This window comes from Mixophyes fleayi, chromosome 4 (assembly GCF_038048845.1).
Source record: "Mixophyes fleayi isolate aMixFle1 chromosome 4, aMixFle1.hap1, whole genome shotgun sequence".
NCBI lineage: Eukaryota > Metazoa > Chordata > Amphibia > Anura > Limnodynastidae > Mixophyes > Mixophyes fleayi.
This window is the reverse complement of record NC_134405.1, coordinates 34,187,012-34,214,857: the sequence shown is the minus strand read 5'-3', so window position 1 is coordinate 34,214,857 and position 27,846 is coordinate 34,187,012. Positions and strand designations below refer to the sequence as shown.

The window sequence follows — 27,846 nt, the reverse complement described above, 5'->3', positions numbered from 1 at the left end:
TTAGAATCTGGCAAGGGAACAAATGAAACACCGCGTTTTTTTACCAGAGATGGCCACTACGAGTACCTCGTGATGCCCTCTGGGCTTTGCAATGCCCCTGCGGTCTTCTAAGAATTTGCTAATGAAATCTTCCTCTGCCGCCTATATTTGTCTGTGGTCGTCTCTCTAGATGATATTTTGGTCTTCGTTCAAGACCTCTCATCTCATTCCATACATGTTAAAGAAGTCTTATCCAGTCTATGAGAGAATCACTTGTATTGCAAGCTGGAGGAGTGCACAAGTCTGTACTTTTAATGGTGTCCCAATAAGTGCCTTATTATTTCATCACTGCTGATGAAAATGTAAGTCACTGTTACAAAACAAAAAAAACACTTACATTTATTCTATAATTACATTTGGTCCACTAATTTATTATTAAAATAAATTGACCCCATAAGAAAATTCATAATCATTTTTGACACTTTACAACAAAAAAGATGTATAATTTAAACTCCCATTATGCCTCCTGTTATATTAACATTGCCCTGCAGTAGAACAGTGATGTGTTTGTCAATCTCATCTAAAGAAAGCAGCGTGTTGTATCTGGCGATTTTGAATTCAAACTTGGCCGAGTTTGCAGCTTTATTTGAGGATTTGTATCTCTGGAGTGGCAAAACGTTGGGACTGCAATTTGCAGCAATTTTGAAATTGGCGGTTTTGAAAAAAACACATCTCCGTCGGTTTTACATTAAATCGCCAGTTAATAAATCAGCAACTTTAATCTCGCCTGAGAAAATTGTTGACAGGGAAAAATTCCAGCTGGATACATTTAACCCCTTGAGTATATGTTGTATATGTTTGTAGTATATTATATAAAAATGTTTATATGTACATTTGTTTCCATACAGTTAGAAGACCAGAGGGAGCCTTGAATACCATATCTATGACCATCTGCTTCAGGTTTGTCATCAACATTCTCTATCGAATTCTTGAGTCAAACTCTTAGTCAGTGGGAATTGGTAAAGAGGCAACATGAAGCTTTTGGTCGGAGGTGGGGGGAGGAGAAATTAACTGTGCCCTAGCACTGATGGACAGGAAAAAGCTAGTGAGGAGCTTAAGTGAGTATTTTAAATATGTATTTTCAAATTATACCTTCATCATTGGTTAAATTAACCTAAAACACACCCTGAAAGGAAATAAATTATCTAATAAACAGCATTAGAAACAGTATGACCTTTACTATTTGTTAACAAAACAATTGCTGAGATACAGCTTATGTAAAAGGATGTACTCCATGAGTGTCTGCTTCAAATGATTGGAACATTATCATGATCTTGCAGTCCAATACCACCATCCTAATGACCCAATCTTGTCTCTCCAGACACTGATGTGACTGATGTCTGACAAGATCAACAGTTGCTAGGCTGTAACTTGATAATAGTGGAGTCTCAGAAAGAAAAAGGTTTAAATTACAAATGTCACTAGGATGTGAATTTCCTACGTAAATTTGGTATGGACATTTAGATGCCTGTTGCAAATGCCTTGACAAGAGTCCTTGGTTTCACAGATAGGAAGTTAAGAGTATCATGTAATAGGTTTTACTTTGACCTACAGCTAGTCGCATAATGGATGCTCAGTGCAAAATTATTTGGTTTTGCACTATTACACCTAGTGAGGTCTTACCTGAGCACATCAAGGTACACACTAACTGTCCACTTTTGAAAGTCACCTCTAAAAACTAGAAGTGCACCTAGCTGTATAGGGAGGTGGAAAAAGCTGAAGAGGGACATTAAATGCTTAAGTAAACATAAAGTCTGTTTTTAAATAGTTTTAGAGTCGGGACCTCACTGACTGTACAAGGCAGTGAGTTCCAAAGAGTAGGAACAGCAAGGCTAAAAGCTTGAGTTCCAAGTGATGTATCGCTTCGGGCCTGCAAGTAGTACCTGTCCCGTTACCCGCATTTCATTTATCTGGAAACTGCCATGTTCCAGCATTAGACTAACTTCATTCATTCAGCTATACTCAGTTCGGCACAGGTGCAAGTCTATTGCACTTCTGGACCTCCCTCCTCTTGTCATTGACTGAGCATTTCTGGAGCACTATTTAAACCTCCTGGATTAACCTGTCTGATGCCTGTTCTTCAAGCTCACTTCCTGTAGCCTGTGGTTCTGGTTCCTGTCCTCCATGTGGATCTCTGCTACTCCAGCCTGCTTTCAGTTTCTGGCTGAGTTGAACCATCGCTGCTCTAGTACTACTATTATCATCTCCAGTGTACTTCATCGTGGCAGCCCCGGTTCTCTGTTTGCTACCACTGTGGACCGCAACTGCCCCGGTGACTCATCGCCTGATCCCCAGTTATCTCCACTTCCTCGTGTGGTCTGCACAATTCCAGTGCTGTGCTCCAGCTGTTCCAGTACCTCTACCTATCACCCTCGAGACAGCCTCTGTTTCTCCTGGTTGCACCACAGGACATCTACTCTCCTTGTGCCTCATCTATAGCTGCTCATGTCACCTGGCTCCTCCATACCGTTCTGCTGTACACCCACTCACAGGACATCGACCTTCAGGTTTGGTGCCGCAAACTCCATACCTCCTTGCGGGGATTCCTGGCGTAAACCACCGGCCTGTTAGACTCCGCGCCTGTGTGTAGGCTAAGCAATGTCCAGCAGAACCTAGGGACCAATTTCCTATACGCCAACCGTGACAGGTAGTATACAGAATCAGAACTGTTTCAAATAACCAGGAGCCTGGTTGTGTAGAGTCTTGAATGTCAATAAGCCAATCAACTGATTCCCACTTTGTGTTGCCCTCTTGGGCTACAGTTGTTAACCTGTCTACTGTGTGACAAAATCTACAGATAAACAAAAAAAAAAAAAATGATTCCCCATCTTACAGTCAGTCAGTGAAGGGAATGGAATGCAAAACAGTTGTTATGTGGGAGGAACAGGGCTGGTTATTTAACAGACTTTCTACTGCATTTTGTACCAACTGCAAGAGAGAAAAATGAAATAAGGGAATGAGAAAGTTCTAGAGTTTCAAGAGTTGCAGTTCTTTTTTCTGAAAGGCCCAAGTAGAGTGCATTGCAGTAATCTAAGCATGAGGGCACAAATATATGTACGGTTGTTGAAAACACTTTTGTGGGAATCAAATGCTTGTTCCTGGCATTTAATCATGGCTGAAACTTGATGTTTAAATGTTAAGCCACAATCAAATACATTACTACAAATCTGCACATGAGTTTTACAAGCTTTTGCAGGTTTTCAAACCCCCAAGCTAAAACCCAATGGTTGATCAAGCTGCAATCTTGTTATTTGCTGTTCAGCCCTTATCATAAGAACCTTTGTTTTATCAGGATTCAATCTCAGCCAACTGCCAATCATACACTCCTGGAGCTCAACTAAACAGCCATTTAGTATTGTCATTGGACTCTTAGTATCCCAAGCAAAGGACAAGTACAATTGACCATCATTCACATTACAATTGTAGTCAAAGCCATGACGCATGATTTTCACCTAGTGATAGCATGTAATTTATACTGCATACAGCAAAAAGGAAAAAGGATAAAGCCATGTGGAACAGCACATGACAGTCATGATTACATTCTCTGTGACCTGCCAGTGAAAATCTATTTGAACCAGCTAAGGCCTGTGCTATTCAGTCCACAGAAATTCTTCAGGCGCTCTATCAGAATCCCATGGTATCAAATGGTGCAGAGAGGTTAAGGAGGATTAATATCGAACAATCGCCTCTATCTATTGGCATCAGAAGTTCATTAAGCACACATACCAGGGCTGTTTCAGTTTCCAGACTGGAATGGATCATACATATTGTCGGTTTACAGACAGGTTTCCTGCTATCACACTCTCAGTAACCTTCTCTAGAAATAGAAGTTGCACTTATTCGTACAGTTTGGATCTAAATAAGGTTGTTTTTTTTTAGTAGAGGTTTGACAAGTGTTTCCTTTAGTTGCTTATGACAATTGCCTGTCTGCAAAGAGTGTTGTTCTATTTTGGCAAATACTGCGCCAGTTACATAAATACACCTTATTGAAAGGCTTGTTTGGGCCGGGTCCTGATCACAAGTAGTTGGGCACAACCTCAGGGTAATTTCACAAATTTAATTTTTCTACATTAAGAGGCGCAAAGCTAGTCCAAGAAGTTTGGTCATGCTGGCCTGCAAAGCCTCAAAGCTGAGTTTGTCTGTTGTTTGCTGCAATAATCTCACTAGACTGTAACTCGGACTTCTCACTGGTGATTGTGAAGTGGTATTTTCAGTATGCTTGATAAGTTTTAACTTATCCTTTACAATGCATATTTTCTGTCATTGTCTTTCAATCCAATACGTCCGTCACATGCCTATTGTAATAATGGACAAGAGAAAAAGGATCCTCACAAGCACACATTACACCAGAGAGATCCAGATTTTCTGTCAATGGGAATGGGGATTAACACTCCTCATTGGACAATACCTTGTCATCTCCATGGGTGAAGTTCTATTTTCAGGGGTTACAACTGATAACCAAAGAGGAGATCTGATCAAGTAACTTTAGTTTATTGTTCAGCCAAGACTTGTAATCCAGTCTGGACAACAAGGTCAAATGTGTGACCACTTTTATGCATTGCAGCAAAGGGAATAACTTGTGTGAGGTTCAGAGCATTCATTGTGAAGAGGAGGTTTTGCCCACTATGTGAGAGATTATCATCAACCCAATGAATTGAAATGCCCCAGAATAAGCCATCTTTGATTCTCCAAATACTGATGGTGCTTTTGGGTGTTCAAGAATGGACATGAATGTGCTACTCAGACATAAGTGAATCTCAAGTTGTTCTGTTCACAGAACAATTTAAGATCTTGACCCAGTAATGGTTACAGGTTCAAAGAAAAAAAAATAGGTTGACTGAAGTTTTTTATGGTTTCAAAGAGTTAATGACTCATGACTGCAAGAGTTATTGAAAAGTTTATCTTTATTTTTACAATGAACATAATATAAAAGTGAAAGTAAGTTAATACCTAGCTTCCAATAATAAATGTTATATGTTCAAGTAACATTCAGTTTCCAGGACCCCTCCTTTCACACGAAAGCTGGAAAAACACAGGCAGCTTTCTGCATCAAGGACCAGTCATGAGGCAAGGGTCTCTCTGGCTGCATTCCAGCTTTTATACTCAGAGAACAAAGGGTCCTGGAATCAACTTACATTTAAGGGTATGGACATAATTTCAGACTCTCTAATGGTACACTACTGATAAGAAAGATACATTCTTTACACATGTGCAGAAAGCATCTGAGACACCTCCCTAGCAAAATATGTGGAGACATCTTGGCCCAGCCTTTGATCAGATAAGCATTTTACAATACACACAGAAAAGTATAAAAACAACAAAATGGAGCTCAGTGGCCTTTTTGATAGCCCTGTCACAACAATGATAATGGTAATATGTTTAATTATCCATTCTAGCATATATAGTAAAGTCTTTTAAATACTTTGGTAGTAAACAACTATTTTAAAAGAAAATTTGGATCTAGATTCTAAATTTTTGGAGCTAAATATTCACAAACAGATTCACTATTCATGAAACGCTTAAATGTATGTAAACTTCTATCCACTCATCTGTAGTGGTATCATTCTTGCATTTCTGGGTTGTGTAAGACATAACACTGACACTTCTGTTACCAAGATTACTGCACTATGAGTGCAGACAGGAAGGTGTTAGCAGGGAACCAGAACCAGACACAATATAGATTTGTTGGAGAATACAACTGACAAGGGGAAAGGGGTGTAAAGTGAATGATACATGTGAGGCTATTTAAACTGCCAAGCCAAACCAATCCTAGTATTTAATAGATGTTTACCATTTTCTCAGGCACCGTAAATCTGTAGATACCACCATGTCTATCCTGGATGTTTCCATGATGACTGGATTCTCTCCAGATGTTAAAGATCTCGAGAAGGTGAGTGGTTATGTAGGGTGGAGAACCTAGCACATTATCTCAAACATGCCTTTCAGACTGTTCACAAGTAAATGTACTGTAGTTTGTTATCAATGATAGCATAATACAAATGATAGCTTTTCAGACTATACACCTCAATTGTGGCAAATATTTCAAATGGTCATAAAAAGAGGTTCATCAGATGGCGCTTGTCACGAACACGCGCCCCAGCTGCCGTGACTTTGGGAGTTTGCTGTATGAGGTTGCACACGATTCCAGCACTCAAGTCTGTCTCTTCCTATAACACAGGTTATAGACCTGCTGAATCGCCCAATAACAGCTCTCTCACACCCCCACACACATCAGGTTTTTCCACCATCTATTGAATACGGGCAATAGGACCCCAACATACTGTCCCACACTGGCACACAAGGATTCTGGCTACCCACAGGCTAGCAAGGCCCACACCAGCACACATAGGGTTAACTATTCACACCTCCAGACTGTTACACAAATGTACATCCAAACACACACTAAGCTTGTTAGTCAAATGTATCAACAAATCACACACCGACATTCAAAGGGTTAACTTGGTCGAGCTATGTTCTTCAAAACAGGCTAATGGATTCATTAGAGTATCAAGGACGCAACTTACCAAATTTATAGATTTAATATAGAAAGGTACAGGACATTCAGATATAAAAAACAATTAATAACAATTGACATAACATACACAAGCAAAGCGGTTTAAAATAAAAAGGGGAACATTCAGAGTATCACTTACATGAGTTGTATATTCTGTGCCATGGGAAATTGGCTAGGAAGATGGATAGCTTATCAATGTGGATTGATTTTCCCAAAAGACTGACAGTTTGCCCCTTCCCAACACAGGTTTTTATAGCTCACAGCAGAGGGTTTTTGAAGCTGCCCCAGGTGACACTGCTATCTTCTAACATGGGGATGTGCAGAGTCACTGAATACACATACAACAGACTTTCTGACTTCACATTTTACACTTTAGTAGCTCAATGTATCAATGGATTCATTTGAGATAACATATTTACACTGCAGCTATGATTAGGCCTTATTCCCCACAATTATGTGATGGGTTAACCCTTATAAATAACTGTAAGTTCTCGATGTTCACGACAGCGCTAGATTGAGTCAAAACAGAATAATGCACCACAATATATATACAGTCTCCATGGTGCAGTCCAAATTTATGGTGCAATCTTCTCTCTTCACCACTTCAAAGATGTAAACAATAACTCCACATAGAAAAAGAAGAAAACATTGCACATAGTGAAGTACATCTACACAAAAGCTAAGTATTTTGTGAAAAGTGACCCCATCACAATATAAGCACCCAATATCTGTGAAGAAATAATAACGAATCTCCTCAGTTCCCAATGGTAATGTGCTTACATCAAGTAAGATGGTAGTCAGCTCAAGTAAATGGTTTTTCTTAATCCTCCTCCTTCCTCCAAATAGAATTCACTCAGCATCACATAAAAATAAAACAGGCATTGTGGGTTTTGCTATTACCAAAAATTCCATCTCTTCTCTAGTTATCTTACCTCTCTCATAGTACTCCGTTGTTAATGTTTCAAAATCCCTCTTTACTCTCTCGGTTGGATCACTTTTTAATTTTCTATACGTCCTACAATAATTAAGTTGCTTCTGTATCTCTCCAATGTGGTCATGCTTATCCAGGATCACTATAGCCCCAGGCTCGATAACTATCTTTTTATTTCCCCGTAGGGATCTTAATGAAACTCTCTCCTTTCTTGTTAACTTCTAATTCCTACATGGGTTAAGATTAATATTCTCCTCCATAACCAGCTTCCCAAATGTCTCAACAAAGTTAACCCTAGCATTAGTAGGATTGAATGTTGATTTCTTCCTAAAACCAGTACTAGATTCACCCTGCTCCTGATAGTTTGATGAAAAGAATTTCTTCAGAGACAGTTTCCTCAAAAACTTCTGTTGATCAGCAAAATCGTCAAACAAATTCAATTGACTGGGTTGGGAAAACTTCAAAACCCTACTAAGAAGTGATTCTTCATCTTTGGTTGGGGTCTATTTGCTCTAATTCAATATCTTTGTGCCTTCTATATCCCTTTTTACAGAAAGATGATTTCACAGTACACATTTCACCCTTTCGTATGAAGGGGAGAATCTTCTTTTGAGACCCTCCTCTTTTTTCTCTTATTCTTCCCTTTTTATAGTTCTTAGATCTAACCTCTAATCTTTGTACTTCCTCTGACCTGTCTGCCCTACAAAAGGCAGCGGGTTCCCTCCCTCTCCAAGACAGTCATATCTATGCAATATCAAAGGAATATAGGCAACCCTATCAAATGTATGATCCACCTTCTTCCTAAACCTATCACTTCCAAAATTCCTATACGGGTATTGTCTTTTCCAACCATTACTAGTAATACGATCATCTCTCCTTTTTCCCCCATTTCCCCAATTGTTAATAGGTTTATACAACTTTAATCCCAATGACTGTTACGCGCCTATTGATGGATTTAACTGGTAGGAATATAACCCGTACTGAATGCTTCCTTGAGGGGATGTATTATTTTTTTAAGTAATCTGTATTTTAATAACTTGTACAACATATTAAAAGGATGACCCACCTAGATGTGGCTCGGTATCTTTGGTTTTTTATCTCTGTGTACTTCTAAATGAATTCAATTTGGTGGAAGGAGGCCGAATAAAAAAGGGGTCATTTTTCACAAGGTACTTCGCTTTTGTGTAGATATACTTCACTATGTGCAATGTTTTTTTTTATTCTATGTGGAGTTATTGTTTCCATATTTGAAGTGGTGAAGAGAGAAGATTGCACCATAGATTTGGACTGCGCCCTGGAGCCTGTATAATATTGTGGTGCATTATTCTGTTTTGCCTCAATCTAGCGCCATCTGCTGAACCTCTCTCTATGACCATTTGACATTTTTGGATTTTGTGGCAATCCTATTGGAAAGGCAGGGCTGCAGAAATTGTATTGAAGCGCTCTGTGAACAATTTGTTTGTACATATATTTAAAATGGCTCATTAGAGTTGGTCTATTGTGAGACAGGTGGTATTGTGGTGCAAAACATTTCAGGCTCCTCACTTATTATTGTTTGGCAAGTGGAGGAGCCCAGGGGACACCACTGTATCACAATGGAAGTGAGAGAATTATACAGATCACACTGTAAGACTTTGTTTGATAAACACAGTCACTTGGTACATTTATATTATCAATTGTCAGGACTGCAACAATACCTATATTTGTCATAAGGAATATCTGTTTTGAAGAAATATTAGAATTGTTGTGATGTCTGAAATGATCTTAAATATTCTTATTTCTACAGCTTAGAAATGGAGTAGACAAATACATCTCTGAGTTTGAGATCAACAAAGGGGCATTTGATAAAGGAACCCTGATTATCTACCTCAATAAGGTGAGAAGCAAACATTGTCAGTGGCTCTTGTGTCTTTCATTATCTCTCAAGATGTTTGATTTCTTTATCTGTTGTGTTCAATGTTATTTAGATAGACTGGGCCTGATTCATTAAGGAATGTAAATCCCGAAATATGTCCTATGTTGCTCTTCACACGCTCAGAAACTGACCTTATGCCAGTAAAGCAAGTGCATGAAATTTATCTGTACATCCTACGATGTAAAGGGGGGAGGGGCGTGTACACATAGGCAATAAGGTACAGTAAGGGGCTTGCCAAGGCTGAGTGCATGCCCATTTGTCCTATCATGGTGTGGGCGTCTCTCAGGTTCAGATTTTTACCCATATCACTTGCACCAGTTATAGCACAGGTAAATGCTGTGTGATAGTGCTGACAGTCATGTACGCAGACTAGAACATGTGTTTGCAATTAAGAGCAACTGTAAAAATGCATTTCTGTACAGTAGGCAGTAGTATCATGCTATATATATTTCATGTAAGAAAAAAAAATTAAGATAATAATAATAATAATAATTTTAATAATAATAATAATAATGTTTATAGTATTATTTTTTTTTTCTGTATTCTAATGGGACTTTATTTTGCACATATGTCTACAGACACAACACACTGCAGGATACACAATGCATAAGTCAAATACCATATAGTCAGAGTGTATTTATACAAATGGAAAGTTACTTCACCACTGCCCATTGGTGTTAGTCACCAAACGCCAGCTTTATCACTGTATAAGTTTTTCACTATTTTTTCCAGAGGTAAATTTTTTTTTATATTTTCTCGATTGACAAAAGTAAGCCATAAATATGCCTATTACCGTATTCTTCCTAATTTAGCAAATTTGTCTCCTTGAGCATTGTTGGTCCATGTGTAAGACTATTCTACTAAGGAGGCAGAATAACCATGCCAACAAAAAGGCGTTGGTACTGACGATCTATCTAACATCAGTTTATTATACCAAGTTAGTCTCACGGTTGCAGACACTGAGGAGGCAGCACCGGCTGGTATTTATGCAACTGAACAGGGAGGCGCGGAGTCTAACGCACCGCCGGTTTTCACTAAGGACCCCCGCAAGGAGGAATGTCTTGGCTGCATGGGATGCACAGGTCTCGGTTCTCTAAGTCAGTTACCAGTGCAGTGATGAAGACAGGAATAGTCGGCCGGTCCAGGTCAAACCATAGAATAGCGCAGTACACAGGGAGAACCAGAGGAAGCATCAAGGGCAAGCAGAGGGTCAATGCCAAACAGACTGGCTTACACAGGCACAGAGGACAGATGGTCAAGTGCGGGGATGGCACCTGACAGTTAGTAGAGAAGAAAGTTACATACCTCCCAACATGTCTGTCCCCACCAGCGGGAAAGGAGGCGTGACCACGGCAAAATGACAGTGTGACCGAGGTGTGGTCACACCCCCAAAGGTCTTCCTAGTGTGGTAAAGTGCTAGGCTGCCCATTACATAACTTCCTTCCCCGACATTCCCGCCCGTGAGACAAAGAGGCGGGACAGTGCTCTAAAATCGTGACTGTTCCACTGAAATCTGGACAGTTGTGAGGTATTCATTTATACACAAGTTATGCCTCACATATTTTCTGCTAAGTGTCTTCTGATTTCTTGTGATCTTTCATACCCACAATACCCCCTTAATCAGTATAACATTCACTAAAAATGTACAAAGGACCAATAATTATGACTGACACAGCAGAGGACAGTAGAGCTACAGTGTTATGGCAACCAGTGCGGCATAAACTCATAGAACAGGTAGAAGAGGTCTTCATCTTTAGCAGCCGCCTTTCCCATAGAGACAGGGTCACAGGCAGTGGTTGTGATGAGGAAGTTGAACCAGGTGAAAAACAAAGCCCAGCGGGCCTGTCGAAGATTTAGAGTTTTGGCGATATGAATATACCGAAGGTTTTTGTTATCAGTGAAGATGGTTATAACGTGAGCTGCTCCTTCTAACCAATGCCGCCATTCTTCGAGGGCCCACTTGATGGCCAATAACTCTAGATTCCCAACATCATAATTAGTTTAGGCAGATGAGAATTAACTGGACAGATATGCACACGGATGTAATTTCTTGCTTTGAGGATCTCTTTGAGAGAGAATGGCGCCTCCTCCTACATCTGAGACGTCTGCTTCTACAATGAACGGAAGATCAGGGTCTGGGTGCCTGAGAACGGGTGCAGATGTGAAGGCGGCTTTAAGGGCAGAAAAACTCGCCAACGCCTCCGAAGACCAATTAGTCGTGTCTGCGCCCTTCCTGGTGAGAGCAGTAATAGGAGCCACCCGGGAAGAAAACGAGCATATAAACCTCCGATAGTAGTTGGCGGTGCTGAGACAGGGACTGAGAGTAAATTAAAATGCCATTCAAATAAACCACCACGGTCTTCCCCAGGAATACATGTAAGACGTCATTGATTAGATCTTGGAAGACTGCCGGAGCATTACACAATCCGAATGGCATCACCAAATATCCATAATGCCCAGAGAGGGTATAAAAGGCTGTCTTCCACTCGTCTCCCTGTCTGATGAGGATGAGGTTATAAGCACCTTGTAGGTCAATCTTAGAGAAGATGGTGGCTGGTCGAACAAAACAGAAATCAAGGGCAGCGGGTAAGTGTTTTTGACTGTGATTTTATTCAGGCCATGGCAGTCGATGCAGGGTCTCAGACTGCCATCATTTTTGGCCACGAAGAAACATCCGGCACCTACTGGGGATTTGGAGGGACGGATAAATCCTTTCTTCAGATTCTCCTCCACGTACTGCTCCATAGCTTGAGTCTCTGGGGCAGACAAAGAATACAGATGCCCTTTGGGCAATTTTGAATGCGGCACAAGATCGATAACATAGTCATAGTCCCGATGAGGCAGGAGAGAGTCAGCCTTCTATTTACAGAACACATCACTGAAGTCCTGGTAAGGCGCAGGCAACAATTCTGGATTAGACTGCAGAGTTCTGAGTGGCAGGGTCAAACATGAAGAAGAGCACTCTGGACTCCAACGGATGATCTCCCCCCTTTTACAATCAATAAGGGGATTATGACTTTGCAGCCACGGATACCCCAGAATCAAAAGAGCGGAGGGACAGGTGATCAGGAAGAATGTGAGATTTACAGTATGGAGAGTGCCTACGGATAAGCAATTTAGTCTTAGCGAGTATCCCCAACCAGGGAATTACCCAGGGCCGGATTAACCCGAGGTCTAACTGGGCTATAGCCCAGGGGCCTCGGGCATCCAAGGGGCCCTTCAAACTCCTCAGCAGCATTATTGATCGGTCGGGGGCGGGGGCGCCCCCAGCCCGATCAATGCTGCTGAGTACTGTCAGGGCAGTCCTCTGTCCCGGCGCGCTGTAGTCTGCTTACTGAGGATATCTCGCGAGAGTTCATGAACTCTCGCGAGATCTCCTCAGTAAGGAGCTTACAGCGCGCCGGGACGGAGGACTGCACTGACAGGTAAGTGCTTGGGGGGGTCCTCGCGGGGGGCGGCGGGCGGCTCACAATGGGGGCCTCGCGGGGAATGGAGGGCCCCTTAGCCCAGGGGCCTCCATTCCCTTAATCCGGCCCTGGGATTACCATCCAAGCCGCAGGCAGTAATGCTCAAATCCAGATTGATTTCAGGAATTCCAAGTGTTTGAGCCAAGAGGATGTCCAGAAACATACCTTCTGCACACTATCGAGGAAGGTCGACAACTCAGTGGATTGATGTCTGAAGGCTAGGCGTGCAGGGACTAACAAAGAGTTTTCAGAAGAGATTACTTGGTGACCTAAGGGCACCTGTTCACCAGCGCTTAGGTCTAGGCGTTTTCTGACTTGCTAGGACAGGAACGAACTAGGTGGCCTGATTGGCCACAATACAGAGACCTTGAGAGCGTCGTCTGGAACGTTCCACTGGAGGCAGACGGTAGGCGCCCAACTGCATAGGTTCTGGGGAATCCAGAAGAGTAGGACCAGACTTGGGTGGTGAGCAAGGAGGTATAGATGATTCTCGTTCAGTTTTACTCTCTCTGATTTGATCATCAATCTTGATGACAAGCTGCATCAAATCTTCAAGTGAGGAAGGTACAAGATACTGAACTATGGAGTCCTTGATTTGCTCAGTGAGGCCCAAGCGGAACTGACTCTGCAGCACCAGGCACTATCAGTTGACCATCACCGGAATTCTGCACAATACTCTTCAGCAGAACGACGTCCTTGCCTTAATGCCCGGAGATGGGACTCAGCTGAGGCCACTCTGTCTGGGTCGTCGTATAGCAGACCCAAGGCCTGGAAGAAGACATCCACGGCTTGTAAGGATGGACTCGTTGGTGGAAGGGAGAAGGCCCAGGACTGGGGATCATCCTGGAGTAAGGAGATTACAATCCCAACTCTTTGCTGCTCAGAGCCAGAGGAGCGTGTTCTCAAGCGAAACTCTCCTTAAAGTTGTGGAAAGCGGACCTGCTTCCCGAAAAATGATAGGCCAAGTTCAGTTTTGGCTATGGAGAGACGCCAGAGGAGGCTTGCTGAGGCTGCAGGTTTCTGGGGCCTCTTCTTGTGCTGGCAAGCGGTGAGATAAGCCTGTACCACTTGAGATATAGCCTGGATCTGATTAGCCAAGACCTGGGCAGGTGAGAGGTTCGGATCGCTGTTGTCCATGGCGGAGATTACCTCCAATCTTCACTGGCCGGTTATTATGTTATGGCAACCAGTGCCGCATAAACTCATAGAACAGGTAGAAGAGGTCTTCACCTTTAGCAGCCGACTTTCCAGTAGAGACTGGTTATGCTCACAGGTACTTGGATGCCCCCAGGTCTTACGCTCAGAGTAGTATGAGTTTAGTATGAGTTTATGCTGTCACGTAGCACCCGGTGTAGTGGCAGGCCAGAGATCTTCAGACTGGACAGAGCACCGAAGAAGATGTCAGGTACAGGCAAAAGGTCAGGGTCACAGACAGTGGTTCAGAGTTCTGGTACAGACAAAAGATCGGGGTCATAGGCAGTGGTTCAGAATCCGGGTACAAGCAAAAGGTCATGGTCAGAGGCAGTGGTTCAGAGTCCGGGTGCAGGAAAAAGGTCATACACAGGTAATCATTCCAAGGTTTCAACACCAAACAAGAACAGGAGCAGGCAGCAGTACTGGGACAGAACGCTATAACCGGCAGTGAGACTCAGACCTCACTGCCTTAACTAGTACTAGGAACCAATCAGGACCAGGTCTAAAAGTATTCACAGGTTCTGCCTAATGGCAGCAGTGCTGGTGACCAATAAGAATGCAGGACATGACTGCATAATATATCCTAAAGCCCTAAACAGCCATAGGTGGCTTCCTCCAGCTAAATAGCCATGATTGGCTAAACTTCATTACTACTTGCGCGTGCGTGCCCGGCTGTTAACCAGTTCGCTTATCCGTAGGCACTCTCCATACTGTAGATCTCACGCCGGGACGCCGAAACCGGAAGTGACATCCCGGTCGCCATAGTGACGGCCGGGACGCCAGCAGGAAGGTAAGGAGAGTCGCAGCGGTGCCCACGACTACTAACATACAGCTAGCAAAATCTTAAAATTCAGTGCTTCATCTGGGGCACCAGTTAAAACTAATTACAAGTATAACATTAGAAGACACAATTAACATTCTTACATTCTTAGTTTCTAGCACAGCAAACAGAATCCATGAGCTTCACTATCAAATTATCTACTATATAAATGCCTAGTGGCGTGTGTGGAAAAAAAAAAAACCAAGCTGCAGCGCCACCTGCTGGGCAGAGTTATACACTGACCTATATATTTCTTGAAGGAGAAGCGACAGTTGGGAGTGGTTGGTGGTTGCCGGGGGTGACAGTGGGGAGTGTTTAACACCTTAAGTAGCTTGATGAAGGATGTGGCGATGAAGATGAAGGATGAGGTGATGGAGAAAAATGATGAGGTGGTGACATGTGGACAAAACCACGTTAAAAAAGGGCGCTTGCGTCGGGAAGTAACGCTCTTCCCCTGAGGAGGCCTGGGCTAGGCCCAAATGCATGACAAGAACCTTTTTAACACCTTAAGTAGCTTGATTTGACTAGAATGCATGAGTATCATGCACGGGTTAACTTGTATGTTATATACATCTTGTTTTTCAAATCTAATATTGTACATGAAACAGGTTTATATCCAACACCTGTGTAGGATTTGTATATCAAAATTTAGAGAATGTCACCTGCACCAGCAACAAAACTCAGACAGCACCTTAAAAGAGACTGTCATCTTCTTAACTGTGTGACAAAAACAAAATGGAGTTTTTGCAGAATATTACAGGGTAATCGGCTATATACCGGTAATGGCATTGACAGGGAGACTCCACACTCGTTGACCCCACACTTGTTAGCAGTAACCAGCCCATGCAAAACACTTGTGTTGGTGACTTTTTTTTTTTTGGGCATGGAAATGCTCATCTTGCAAATGAGCGAGCTCATTTGCAAGATGAGTCGCCATAAGCCAAACAAATTAACACATAGAGCCTGAATGAGAGTTGAATACAAGTGTAAGCGTAATTTGCGATCGAAAAAGTTGCACACAAGTGTATGCATAGGTACGGCGTATTCAGATTTAAAGATGCATCCAAATCTGAATGAGTAGCAGATGCATCCAGTTGACAACAGACACAACCTTTAGACACTTTTGTCCAACTTGTGAACATGTACAAAAAACTATTTTTTAAATATATTAAACACAATGGCTATGCTTTTTAATCTTTGCTACAACATGTACAGCAAATCCTAGACCAAATGACTATGACTACTTAAGTCTCAGTGTCAGGGAAGCCTGTAGTCAACAACATTGAAGGACTTTCTTAGATCTCTAAAAAAGATGCAGACACATATTATATTCTCTAGTTCATGCTGCAAGTAATATGTCACCTGTGCTTTAAAAACCAAACCAGATTGCACTGGGTTTAGCAGATTATTGTCATCTATGAAATATTTGGGCATTCACATTTTTTTTCCAGAAGTCTTGCATATTGGGAGAAAAATGGGGTACCCATATGCTCTACCTTATTATTTTTACAGGCTCTTATGATTTGTTCTTCAACTTCTGTTCATTATTTGGTGGGGTTTGAGTAAAACATCTTGTTATATGTGCATGATGGTCTGATTCAATTTAATAACCTGGGCCCCTCTTAAATCAGTCCTGGCCCTCGTGGATCGCTTCAGTAATTTATTGGGCTTGTAAGTGTATTAGGATGAATCACTCTTGTTTCTTTTGACCTCTGCTAATAAGCAATTGCCTGCACCCATCCTGCCCTTACAGTAGGTTGACCTGGTTAAGTAATCAGAGCTTGTCATTCATAAATCTACGACCAACTATTATTCTCTAAATTTTCAGCTCTTGGTGTTAGCCTCTCAAATCCATTCTAGAGCACCAATATCCCAGGACACTCATGCTCTACACATATAGCAGTTGCTTTTGCCTTAAAGCTATAATAAGATGCGTTCCTTCACCCCATTAAATTTTAAGCCCCTAAACACAAGGCAAGGAGCAACTCATAAGAACCATATGGGTCCATAGCCAAGGAAAATAAAAGTGTCTCCCAGTGCTATTTAAACTCTCATTAGAGCCTGTAATTGTTTAGATCTGATTTAAACAATGGAATAACATGTATTTATTCCACAGTTTGGGGAGAGTCTTTTGGAAAAAAGGACAAGTTAAATAGATGCGTAATAGGCTTAGACATGATAGACAAACTCTTCTAGACACCAGAGGAAAATAGAAATATGAAATATTAGCATTCTATAACCATCCAGCAACCCCTAAAGGCAGTTCCCGTCATACAGTATATTCATACATTGCCTCCACCCAGCTACAGTACTCACATTTTTGCTATTGTTGTACTATATATTTCCTCATTGCTTCAACGAATGTGGATTTAGTGTCATGTCTATTAAGGAATGTTTCTATTTTTACCAGGATATGATCAATACTGTCTAACATGAAATGTCTTTTTTTTCCCTTTCAGATCTCTCATACTGAAGAGGAATGTCTGAAGTTTAATGTTCACCAATTCTTTAAAGTGGGGCTTATCCAGCCTGGATCAGTCACAGTCTATGACTATTACGCACCAGGTAAACTTTGTAAAATGACAGCTACCAGGCATGGGCTGGCAGTTTTCAGCCTGGGGATAACCTGGTAATATGGTGGATATAAGTACATGGTCAGGTCTGACCCCCTTACAATTTAATGTAGAGAGTAGTGACTGACACCAGGGAGTAAATGTATCAAGCTGAGAGTTTTCCGGGCGGGTTTGAAAAATCAATCAGATACTAGCTGTCATTTATTTAGTACATTCTAAAAAATGATAGCTAGAATCTGATTGGTTGCTATAGGCAACATGTCCACTTTTCAAACCCGCCGGAAAACTCTCAGCTTGATACATTTACCCCCAGATGTAAAGGCGATATGATGTAGAGTAGGGTGGATACTCCCTTAGCTTGCACATTTTATGTTAGCACTGTCAGTCACCATGTTCCTCATAAAGTGACAGCAGGAAGCAGCGATGGAGGATATGTACATTTATGTGCCTCCTCCTTAAAGCAATAATTGTTTGGGGAGGGGTGCTCGAGGTGTGTCTCAGGCATAGTACGGGTCTGGGACTTACCTGTTTTGTATTAAAGTCGACTCGTCACCAACACAAAAAGGTGGCAAACATTTTTTGTGGGGTCTAAACCAATATTCTTAGTAACATTGCCTATAAATTTGCTTTCAATATACTTGTAAAATAGACTACAGTCTCATGCATATTGGGTTCATGCCACAGAATGACTGCCTCTACTGTCTGTAGTAATGGGTCAAATTTAACATTACTGTGACCTCAAAAATGTACTTTGCTTTAATTAATTGTTGATGTGAGCTGCGCTCAAACCTCAAAAGACCCTTGGTGTGGTATAGCAGCTCGTTAAAATCAATATATATTGTTATTACTAAATACATACATAGTAACATAGCAACATAGTTGATGAGGTTGAAAAAAACACCAGTCCATCAAGTTCAAATTATTTTGGATCTCCTGTTTTATCTTCAGATAAGCACTTCTTAATACATTATCAAGTCCTATTATTACGGTCATCTATCTATTAGGCTAGTTTAATAAATGTTCAGTGTTGTGTAAGCGCTGTTTTTAAATATTTTATGTATACTTTGCTTTAATTGCCTAGTTCAACAGAAATCATTGCTATGGGCAATATTGGAAGGGATCATAAACTACTACAAATGCTTCACGAGTTCTTTGACTATAGTAGCCCCTTTTCCATGGAACATTATGTGTTCCACAGTACTCAGTTGCCTCCAGGTCTTAAATCATTGTATTAATAGTAGTTTATAAAACTCAGTACTGCTCATATGGTGGACAGAACATGGAAGGAGGTAGCAGACTACTGCAAAGATCAGGAGAAGTCCAAACACAAGCCAAAGCTCAGGGCAGGCTCAGTACAAAGACATGATCAAAAGACAGGCTGAGGTCAGGGCTGGTAGAGTTCAATGCAGAATAGGGCTAAGATGTTAAGAGCAATTCTAGAAACAGTCAATGGTCAGGAGCAGGAGAAAACAGATAAACCCAGAACACCATCCCGTTCACAACAAGAAGTCAAATCAAGTCAGAATTCCAAACAGCATACTAGCTTAAGGAGACATTACCAGAATAGGTGACAATAGGAAGCATTTTGTATTTCCAGAGGGGCCAATGAGGATAGACCAACCTAATTAGCTGCACTAGTGCAGCAGATTCCAGACACGGGCAATACAAGAAAATTAAACTAGTTGTCGTTACATGGCGCACAACTATACTAGAGTCAGCACGTGCTGAGTCCTATCATCAATTGGATGCCAGTTGTCGTTTCCAGGCGACTGGATAGGATGAGCACAACCCCTGGCGCAAGTATAAGCAAACATATGATATTGGTTTTTTTCTTTCCTTCTGTTACTATATCCCCGTTTCCTGCTGTCTGCCATATTTTCAGGCTTCTTGTTGCGGTGGTTGCCAAAACAAGATTTTGATTTGCTCATTTCCCAGGCACACTATGAACATTGTAATAAAATATTACAAACAAAATTGGCAATTGTAATAAAGACAATCCCCATGTTTCCACAATCTCATGATTAATATCAGCCATATATAAAGCTAAATCAAGCAAAGTTTAGGAGAATAATGAAAAGTTTATATGTTGGCATGTTGCTCTTTTCTAGTATCATGCAGCCTGCTGGAAACAGAGGGAGGAAGTTGTTCCCCATGTTGGGCGGCAGCTGCTGCCACCAGGCTTTTCTTTAAGTGTCCATTTCAAATCTGAAGGCATCCCAGACACGCAGGAAATGAAGATGAACCTAAAGGCTGGTGGTAAAGTGGTAGGAGGTTGAACTTTGATGTGACAGTTACATTTTTGCACATTGTCCTCTTACAATTTTTCCACCTCTTGAAGCATTGAAGCTTCTTACAATGTGTGGAAGCGGATCCTGAGAGTGTAGAGTAGGTGTAAATTAGTTGTGGCTCCACTTTAAGTAGTAGTGCAATGAAACAATGTGTATGTTTATTATGCAGTTTAATTTTAACTACTTTCCCTTCTAAAATAACTTGAGTTTCACTTCTCACAGAAAGTCGCTGTACTAAGTTCTACCACAAAGAAGAAGGTGACAAATTGCTGGGTCGGCTATGCCAGGGAGAGCTGTGTCGCTGCGCTGAGGGTAAGTCACAGTAAAAACAATTTACAGCTAAGGGTGATGTACCCAATCTATTAGCTGAATTCATCTACTAACATGGATCTAACATATCCAGCCAATAAGTACTGGTGAACTGACAATATTAGGGCCTGAAATTTAGAAACAGAGGGATGGGACACGGCATTGTCTCTAACGAAATCAGCAAATCATCTCCTTCTGTAGTCCATGCAGCTGTGAACATTCTGATGAGGATATTATTATTATAATTATTATTTATACATACTTACATTTTACACAGCCCTCTACATTGAGGGAATCATAACACAACTTACATAAAATAACATAAAACAGAAGGTAAAGATGGCCCAGCACAAATATGCTTACAACCTAAGAAGCATTGGGAACACTTGATACATAAAGAATGTCAATTGTAGCTGGTGGTGGATAAAAGTGCATTTGGCTATTGCAAGGTTGTTGAATTATCGGCCACCAATAATAAAGCAAATAATTTGCGGCTGACATTTCTGTGCACCTACCGGTGTTGCAAGGAGAGTCAGTGGGAGGTGGAGAGATAAAAACAGTCACTGTAGTAATCTTAAAATATCAGCTGCTGTCCACCATAACTGTTGTTCACTATTTTTCCTAACCAAACCTCCTTCCACATCTGGTCACAGAGAAGACATTCTGCTTTGTGGAGCAATTTCACTCTTGGAGCCATCCACCAGCTTGGTGTACTTTGTGCCTGGTGTTCTTTCTTTAGTATCATGTTACCTGCTGGAGAGAGAGACAATAAGATGTTCCCCATGCTCGGCAGCAGCAGCTGCCTCCAAACTTTTCTTTAATCATCCACTTCAAAACTGAAGACATACCAGAAAAGCAGGAGATGAAGATTGAAGATACAAAAATAAAAAAAAGAGAAAAAAACAAACAGCCAACACAATTGCTAGAAAGGTCCAGGGTGCATTGAGTAGGACAGAGATGGTAATATGTGCAGCAACATCTTGATGATTGCCCCGGGGTAGAGATTCACCCTGGTCTGCAAATATTAAATAAGTGTAGCAGTTCCTAAAAGCTTTGTCGGTGACTTTACTGCCTCAACTAATGTGTTCACTATGCAGAGAATCTGCCTTGCAAAAGATACGACTCAGAAATATATCCTCACTTATTTATCTGCCAGCTCATGCCACTGTGGTTCTGCAAACTGGTGATAAGCTGATAGATCCCAAACTTCTCTTCAGTGTCATGACCACTACCTCCCACTGTAGGTTAGAATGTTTGCTTGGGACTTCTAAGAAATTCCAAGAACATAACATAGCCCTAGAGGGATCATGTGATATGTAGAGTACTAGGGGGATACTTGCCAGGTAACAAAAAAGTCCTCCATTACACTATACCCTTTTCAAAATACAGACTGTGACTTAACAGCATCTACTTTTTTAAATCGGTCCAGGACTTTTAATAATCGAATAAGAATCTCCAGCAAGTGAATCCTCTTATATAATATCTATGAAAACAGAAGCAAGGTTAGCAAATGAAAACAGTGATGAGCCTCTGACTAAAGTTCTTAGGTCCCAGGTGAGGCGGTTGATGAATAACCTGCTGTTGATGCCTGCAAGTCACACAAGTGGGTTATGAATCTGTATAAGAGCACAAACCTCAATATTATCTTTGCTGACTTGTCCTTCTCCATCTAATAAAGACAGAACTTTAGTGAGTTTAGAAGGAGACACAGTTTGGGCTCAAAACTAAAAGTATAACCAACTGCAATACATTGAGGTGATCTACTACCAAGAGTAAAATTGCTAAACCCTGCCTGTCATAGCCTAAGTCCACAAATACTTCTGGGTACACATGGAACTATTGTGTAAAAAGAAGTTATGTAAACATGTTTACAAAAGTCTGCTTGGATTTCATTGGTCTGATGTTTACAGCTGATAGAAAGATTGACCTATTGGATGGAATTATTTAGTAATTCATGGTGTGTTCATTCATCTCTAATCCTGACATTGCTGTCTTACAGGAAACTGCTTGATGAAACAACAGGAAGGAGAGTATAGTGCATTTGATCGAATGACAAAAGCATGTGAGGCAGGAGTGGACTTTGGTGAGTAGTATCACCATTAGATGTATGACTATAATTAATGACACCTGACAAGCCAATCTACTGCTCAGTAATTTCTTTTTTTATGACGATATAGTATATTATGTATATACTTTATATGTCTGTCATAGCTGTGGAATAAATCTCCACTGCTTCGGTGTGGCCCCTGCTGCTTACAAAATAGTAGTTTAATAATAAGAAAATAGAAATAGTTGAAAGTGCATGAGATACTATATATGATACTGATATCCATGTATGAGGGTGTCTGGGGCAGGTTAAATATGTAATAATGTGTTTTTATATATAATAGGATGGGGGTAATGATCATGGGAAAAAACAGGGAAACAAAATACAGATACATATACTCTGTTCATATAACATAGCTGAAGCTAATCTACCCAAGTTATCCCGTCAAGCGGACAAACATCTCAGTAGATATATCACAATAGGAGACATTACTCAGGTTGTGAAGGCCAAGAAGACAGACAAGCCCCATGCTTATTACAGGCACTGTGCCAACATTCTGATCCACTTTCTCTCACCTTTCAATAAAATTCTAAAGGAAGATCCTATCCTCAGAGAATCTTTAAAGGCCAGGATTACTTCCAAAAATGTATTTTGAAATAAGAAATACTCAAAATTAGCCTTACCATTCTCAAAAAACTCACAACCTCCCCCCCCAGTCGATATTCTGACTTGACCATAGACACCCCCTCCCCCAACTACATCAAACCCAGGTTCAAGTATGGGATATATTTAGTATATGACCTCTCAAGTAGATTAACCTGTCTCTTCCTAGATTCTCTCTAAAATAAATACCCCACATTGCACGAAACATTTTACATATACAAAAAAGAAAGTCCTTAAGATGATATTCTTAGGGAAACAACATATTTTGAGAAGCTTTCTAATTTAACTCCCTTGCGCAAGGGAATGCTTTCATCCAATATTGTATCCTGTTAGATTCAGCCCATGGGTCTCAGAGCAGTCACCAGAGAGAATGGGAGAGACCTACCTTCTTCATGATAAGGATAACAGTTTAACACTAGTTTGGGCACCATGGTTGTTTTTGAAAGACAAACTCTGCAGACTCCACTCACCACATAGATTCACTATGGATCCATCCAAGATAAGATCCGCCACATCAAGCATTTATGCAGCCTAGATTCTCCTTGTAACTTGGGCCAACACATTCTCTTTATTTCTGTAAAAAGAAAAAAACCTGATCAAGCCACTAATTGGAAATTTCCTGCCTATTAAGATGTACAACATTCCACACCTCTCGATTCTTCTGCCTGATTCTCCCACCGCCAATATTTTAAAACATCCAGCTGGATGTGTTTTGGTTGTAAAGCTTTAAAAGTCTGTAATGTACAATGCACGAACTCTATACAAACATCTACTTCATGTATGTAATATTTGTTTCCAAGTAGAAGGTATAGCTTTTTGGCAACAATTCTTTCATGAAGACCACTTCTGGCCAGACTTCTCCGAACAATAGATGGGTGTCCCTGGGTGCCACTGTTTTTTTCCAGTTCTGAGCTAACGGCACTGCTAGACATCTTTCGAAGGGAAGTAAGCATGATGTGTCTTTCATCTGATGCACTTTCAGTGGTTGGCCAAGTTGCATCTTCGGTCCTCAACATTGCCTTTTTAATTGTGCTTCTTGAAAAGAGCTTGAACAGCACATCTTGAAACCCCATTCTGCTTTGAAATCTTTGCCTGGGAGGGAACTTGCTGATGCAGTATAATTACCTTGTGTCTTGTTGCTTTGCTCAGTCTTGCCATGGTGTATTACCTGTGACATGAAACTCTCTTCCACAACCTCACCTTTGCAGCAGAGTCTGGCTGTTCCTTACCCAATTTTAAGCCTCCTACACAACTGTTTCTGTTAATAACTGTGTTTCAACCTACATACAAAAATCATTATCATCATCATTTATATATATAGCACCAGCAGATTGTGCAGCGCTTTACAACCTGTCATACAACTGGGACACAAATTGGATTAAATTGGTTTCTTTGGGACTCTTTTGCTCCCAACCCTCCTTGAGAACCTCCAAACTGCCCCTTGGCTGACTACCATACAACAATTTGAAGGGGCTGAACCCCATAGATGATTGAGGCATCTCCCTCACTGCAAACATTAAATAGGGTAATATCACATCCTAGTCGCGTATCACCTGTGCTACTGCCTTTTTCACCATATGTTTGAGTGTCCTATTAGTGTTCCATTAACCCGTCAGTCTGCGGGTGATATACTGATGTGTGTAACATTTCCACTCTTAACAACCGGCACGGCTCTTTCATTACACGGGACATAAAGGGAGTACCCTGATCAGTCAAGATTTCTTTGGAGATTCCCAACATGGTATAATACAGAAGGAGTTCTTTTGCTATTGTACTATACTTTATATTGCGCAAAGTTGTAGCCTCGGGATACCTGGTGGCGTAGTACACTATGACCAGTACGTAGTGATGGCCACGGACTGCAATCTCTAATGAGCCTACCAAATCCATACTAATACTTTCAACCGAGGTCTGGACCACAGGGTTGGGAACTAGCGGGGCTCAGTAGTCTGGTTTAGAACATGTTCTCTGACATACTGGACATGTCCGGCAAACCCTTTTTATTGCCTCGTACACTCCCGGCCAATATAGCCTGAGCAATTAACGCTCCTGTGTCTTATCTTCCCACAAGTGTCCACCACACAGATGTGTATGTGCAGCTTTGAGTATAAGTGATGTATGGATTTGTGGCACTAACGATTGCTCTACAATTCTACCTTGTACATTAGCAATTCTATACGACAAATCATTCTTTACCATGTAATAGGCAATACCTTCTGCAGACGTGAGCCTTCTCTACCCCATTTATCTCAACCACATTCTTATGGACATTAGCTAGGGCAACTTCTCCAAGCGGATCTCAACCAAAGTCTCTTAGTGGAAATATGTCTCGCCAACAAATGATGGCAGGAACTGGTTCTGCGATTGTATTTGTGCTGTTTGCCTTTGTCTGTTCTCCAACCGCTTAGCTGGTGGAGGTGTATTTTCATGAATATTCCGATTCAGGTTTCGTGGCAGATTATGGCACTTTCTCTCTTTTATTCCCTCCTCCTTCAAGGCTGGACCTTCGACCGGTGCTTCAATTGACGATTTGTCTGGCTGCATTCACTCCTGGAGGATCTGCTTAAACAGTGGAAGATCTCTGCCCAGTATTAGAGCTTATGGCAGTTTTGGGGCAACTACCGATATTACCATGACTGTCTGTCCATTTACAGTAACAGGCAAACGGGTTCAGTCATATTCCTCGGCCGTCCCGTGGTCACAGAGTGCCTTCACTTTGGGCAGTTTATGAGTCAGTTTCTCTGGGAAGTGGTAGTCATATCAACGGCACTTTATAATGACAAAGTTTTCACCTACAAAAAAAATAACGATCATTATATTTGCGACAATGTGAAAATCTCCACTTACCGTATAACAGATATTGACTATTTTCGGCACTTTCTAATACCTCCATATGTAAACAGCGACTTTCAGAAACACCTACAGTGATAAAGAACGCCACTTTTAATGGTCTGAGTAAAAATTTTGCTTTTAAAGCCTTATATATATATATATATATATATATATACATACACACACACACACACACACACACACACACACACATATATATATATATATGTGTGTATATATATATATATATATATATATATATATATATATATATATAAAATTATTATATACACATACATGCTGTGTATATTAGGTGTATGGGTTGGTAGGAACTGTCCTATCCCTTGGGATGGGTAGTTAAGTGTAGTTGGGAAAATTACACAAAAAGAGTGATAACAAGTGGGGTGACTAAATTAAACACGTTTTGGGGGGGTTGTGGACAAAGATAATGTATTGGAGTGTATTTGATATACTAGTTATATATGAGAAGGGAGTTGTATAGAATGTGGAATTTGAATATATATATATATATATATATATACATTGATGGTTTCCTTTTTTCTCACCAGATATTGGATAGGCTGTTTTACACTGTGAATGAATTGACATTTTTCTTGGTATTGTAATCTTGGACCTTGTTTATCATTTCCAATGTAGTGACTGGACAATAGGAAAATAAATCTTTTTGCTGACTATTTCATCCCTGTGTTAGATGACATCAAGGCATATAGTGTAGAGTACAGGCTTGGAGATTGTTGCCTCTTCTTTCTCATATCTCATGTCAAAATAGGAAGTCCTTGTATAATTGTACACTTTTTTCTATTGACCCATACACAGAATGCTAATTCAGCAATATTAATGTTGTAACATACAATGTACATGACACATAATTTCTTAAGATAAAGAGACAATACAACACACACATATAATCAGCATATCTCCCAAGATCATTAAAAAATTACTGCTCTCCGCAGTCTTCTAATAAACATTACAGATGCGTGTCTACAAATCTGATAAGAAAGACTTGTATCAGTACATCACAATGGACCATCTGTTTGCTGACATAAATGTGGTAAGACATTCAACACAATTTCTGCCCACTCGACATTGAAATCTCATTGGACTACATTGCTTATGGTAGATGCCCTCACCCTGTGCCGTCTTTCAGTATCTGAGATCTTATTCTTAACTGGCACTGTCTGCAATTTCTGCTGTAACTTACAGTCCTCTAGGGAGTGATTGGGCTGTTTCAGTAGCTTTAACCTTAGAAGAAAATTAAGCTCCTTGCCTTCTACCCTTGCTCCTTCCTTATATATGGTGCAAGAAGACACACAGCCATCATGGCAAGACACTGCCTGAGTAGGCCACTCCCACCAGTAAATAGTATCTGTGAACACTTACTAATTAATTGAAGGCACTTTTTGTCATATTGAAATGCATCTCGGACATGTCAGCAAAAGTTCCAATGATTCGGAGGGATGTTGTAAATTATCTTTATTTACTTTCACTACATTAATATTTCACGCAGAAATAATAAGTAACGTCATATTTTAACATCACCGGGTCACTTAAACATTTTAAGTTGTAACTTATTGTAAAGCTGAAATAAATGCATCATGTGCACTCAGTAATTACATTAGGAGCAATCATCATCATCTATTTATTTATATAGCGCAACTAATTCCGCAGCGCTGCACAGAGAACTCACTCACATCAGTCCCTGCCCCATTGGAGCTTACAATCTAAATCCTCTAACATATACACACAGACCTAGAAAAACTAAGGGCAATTTAATAGCAGCCAATTAACCTATCAGTATGATTTTGGAGTATGGGAAGAAACCCGCGCAAACACGGGGATAACATACAAACTCCACACAGATAAGGCCATGGTCGGGAATCAAACTCATGACTCCACTGCTGTGAGGCAGAAGTGCTAAACACTAAGCCATTGTTCAATCAATCCCACTAGAGAATATATTTTACGTTCCAATGATCCAAGGCTAGTTTGAGGACACACCATTGCAGCTCATATGGGGAGCAGGTGCCTATTATTGATAATACCGTTGTCACTCACCGGACCGTGAGTGCCTCTTCCCGGACATTTAGGAACCGTGGCCGTCCACCATCCTGAGGGTCTGCGCATGCGCAGCCCTTTTCTATACTTCAGTGTATACCCCTTTAACTTAATTGGCAGATCAGGCAACCTCCCTATATTAAGCACCTGTGGTCACTACCACGTTGCCTGATCTTGG

At 40.9% G+C, this 27,846-nt stretch overlaps 1 protein-coding gene across 1 annotated transcript in view; it reads left to right on the top strand.

Annotated features, from left to right (window-relative positions):
• LOC142151179 (complement C3-like) overlaps window positions 1–27,846 on the top strand; it is a 141,174-nt gene that overhangs the window by 105,331 nt on the left and 7,997 nt on the right. Inside the window, exons 33-38 of the mRNA XM_075206545.1 lie at window positions 888–939; window positions 5,842–5,929; window positions 9,271–9,360; window positions 17,340–17,445; window positions 19,964–20,053; window positions 22,050–22,133. Of these exons, the coding sequence (XP_075062646.1) occupies window positions 888–939; window positions 5,842–5,929; window positions 9,271–9,360; window positions 17,340–17,445; window positions 19,964–20,053; window positions 22,050–22,133 (510 nt within the window). The remainder of the gene's footprint in view (window positions 1–887; window positions 940–5,841; window positions 5,930–9,270; window positions 9,361–17,339; window positions 17,446–19,963; window positions 20,054–22,049; window positions 22,134–27,846) is intronic.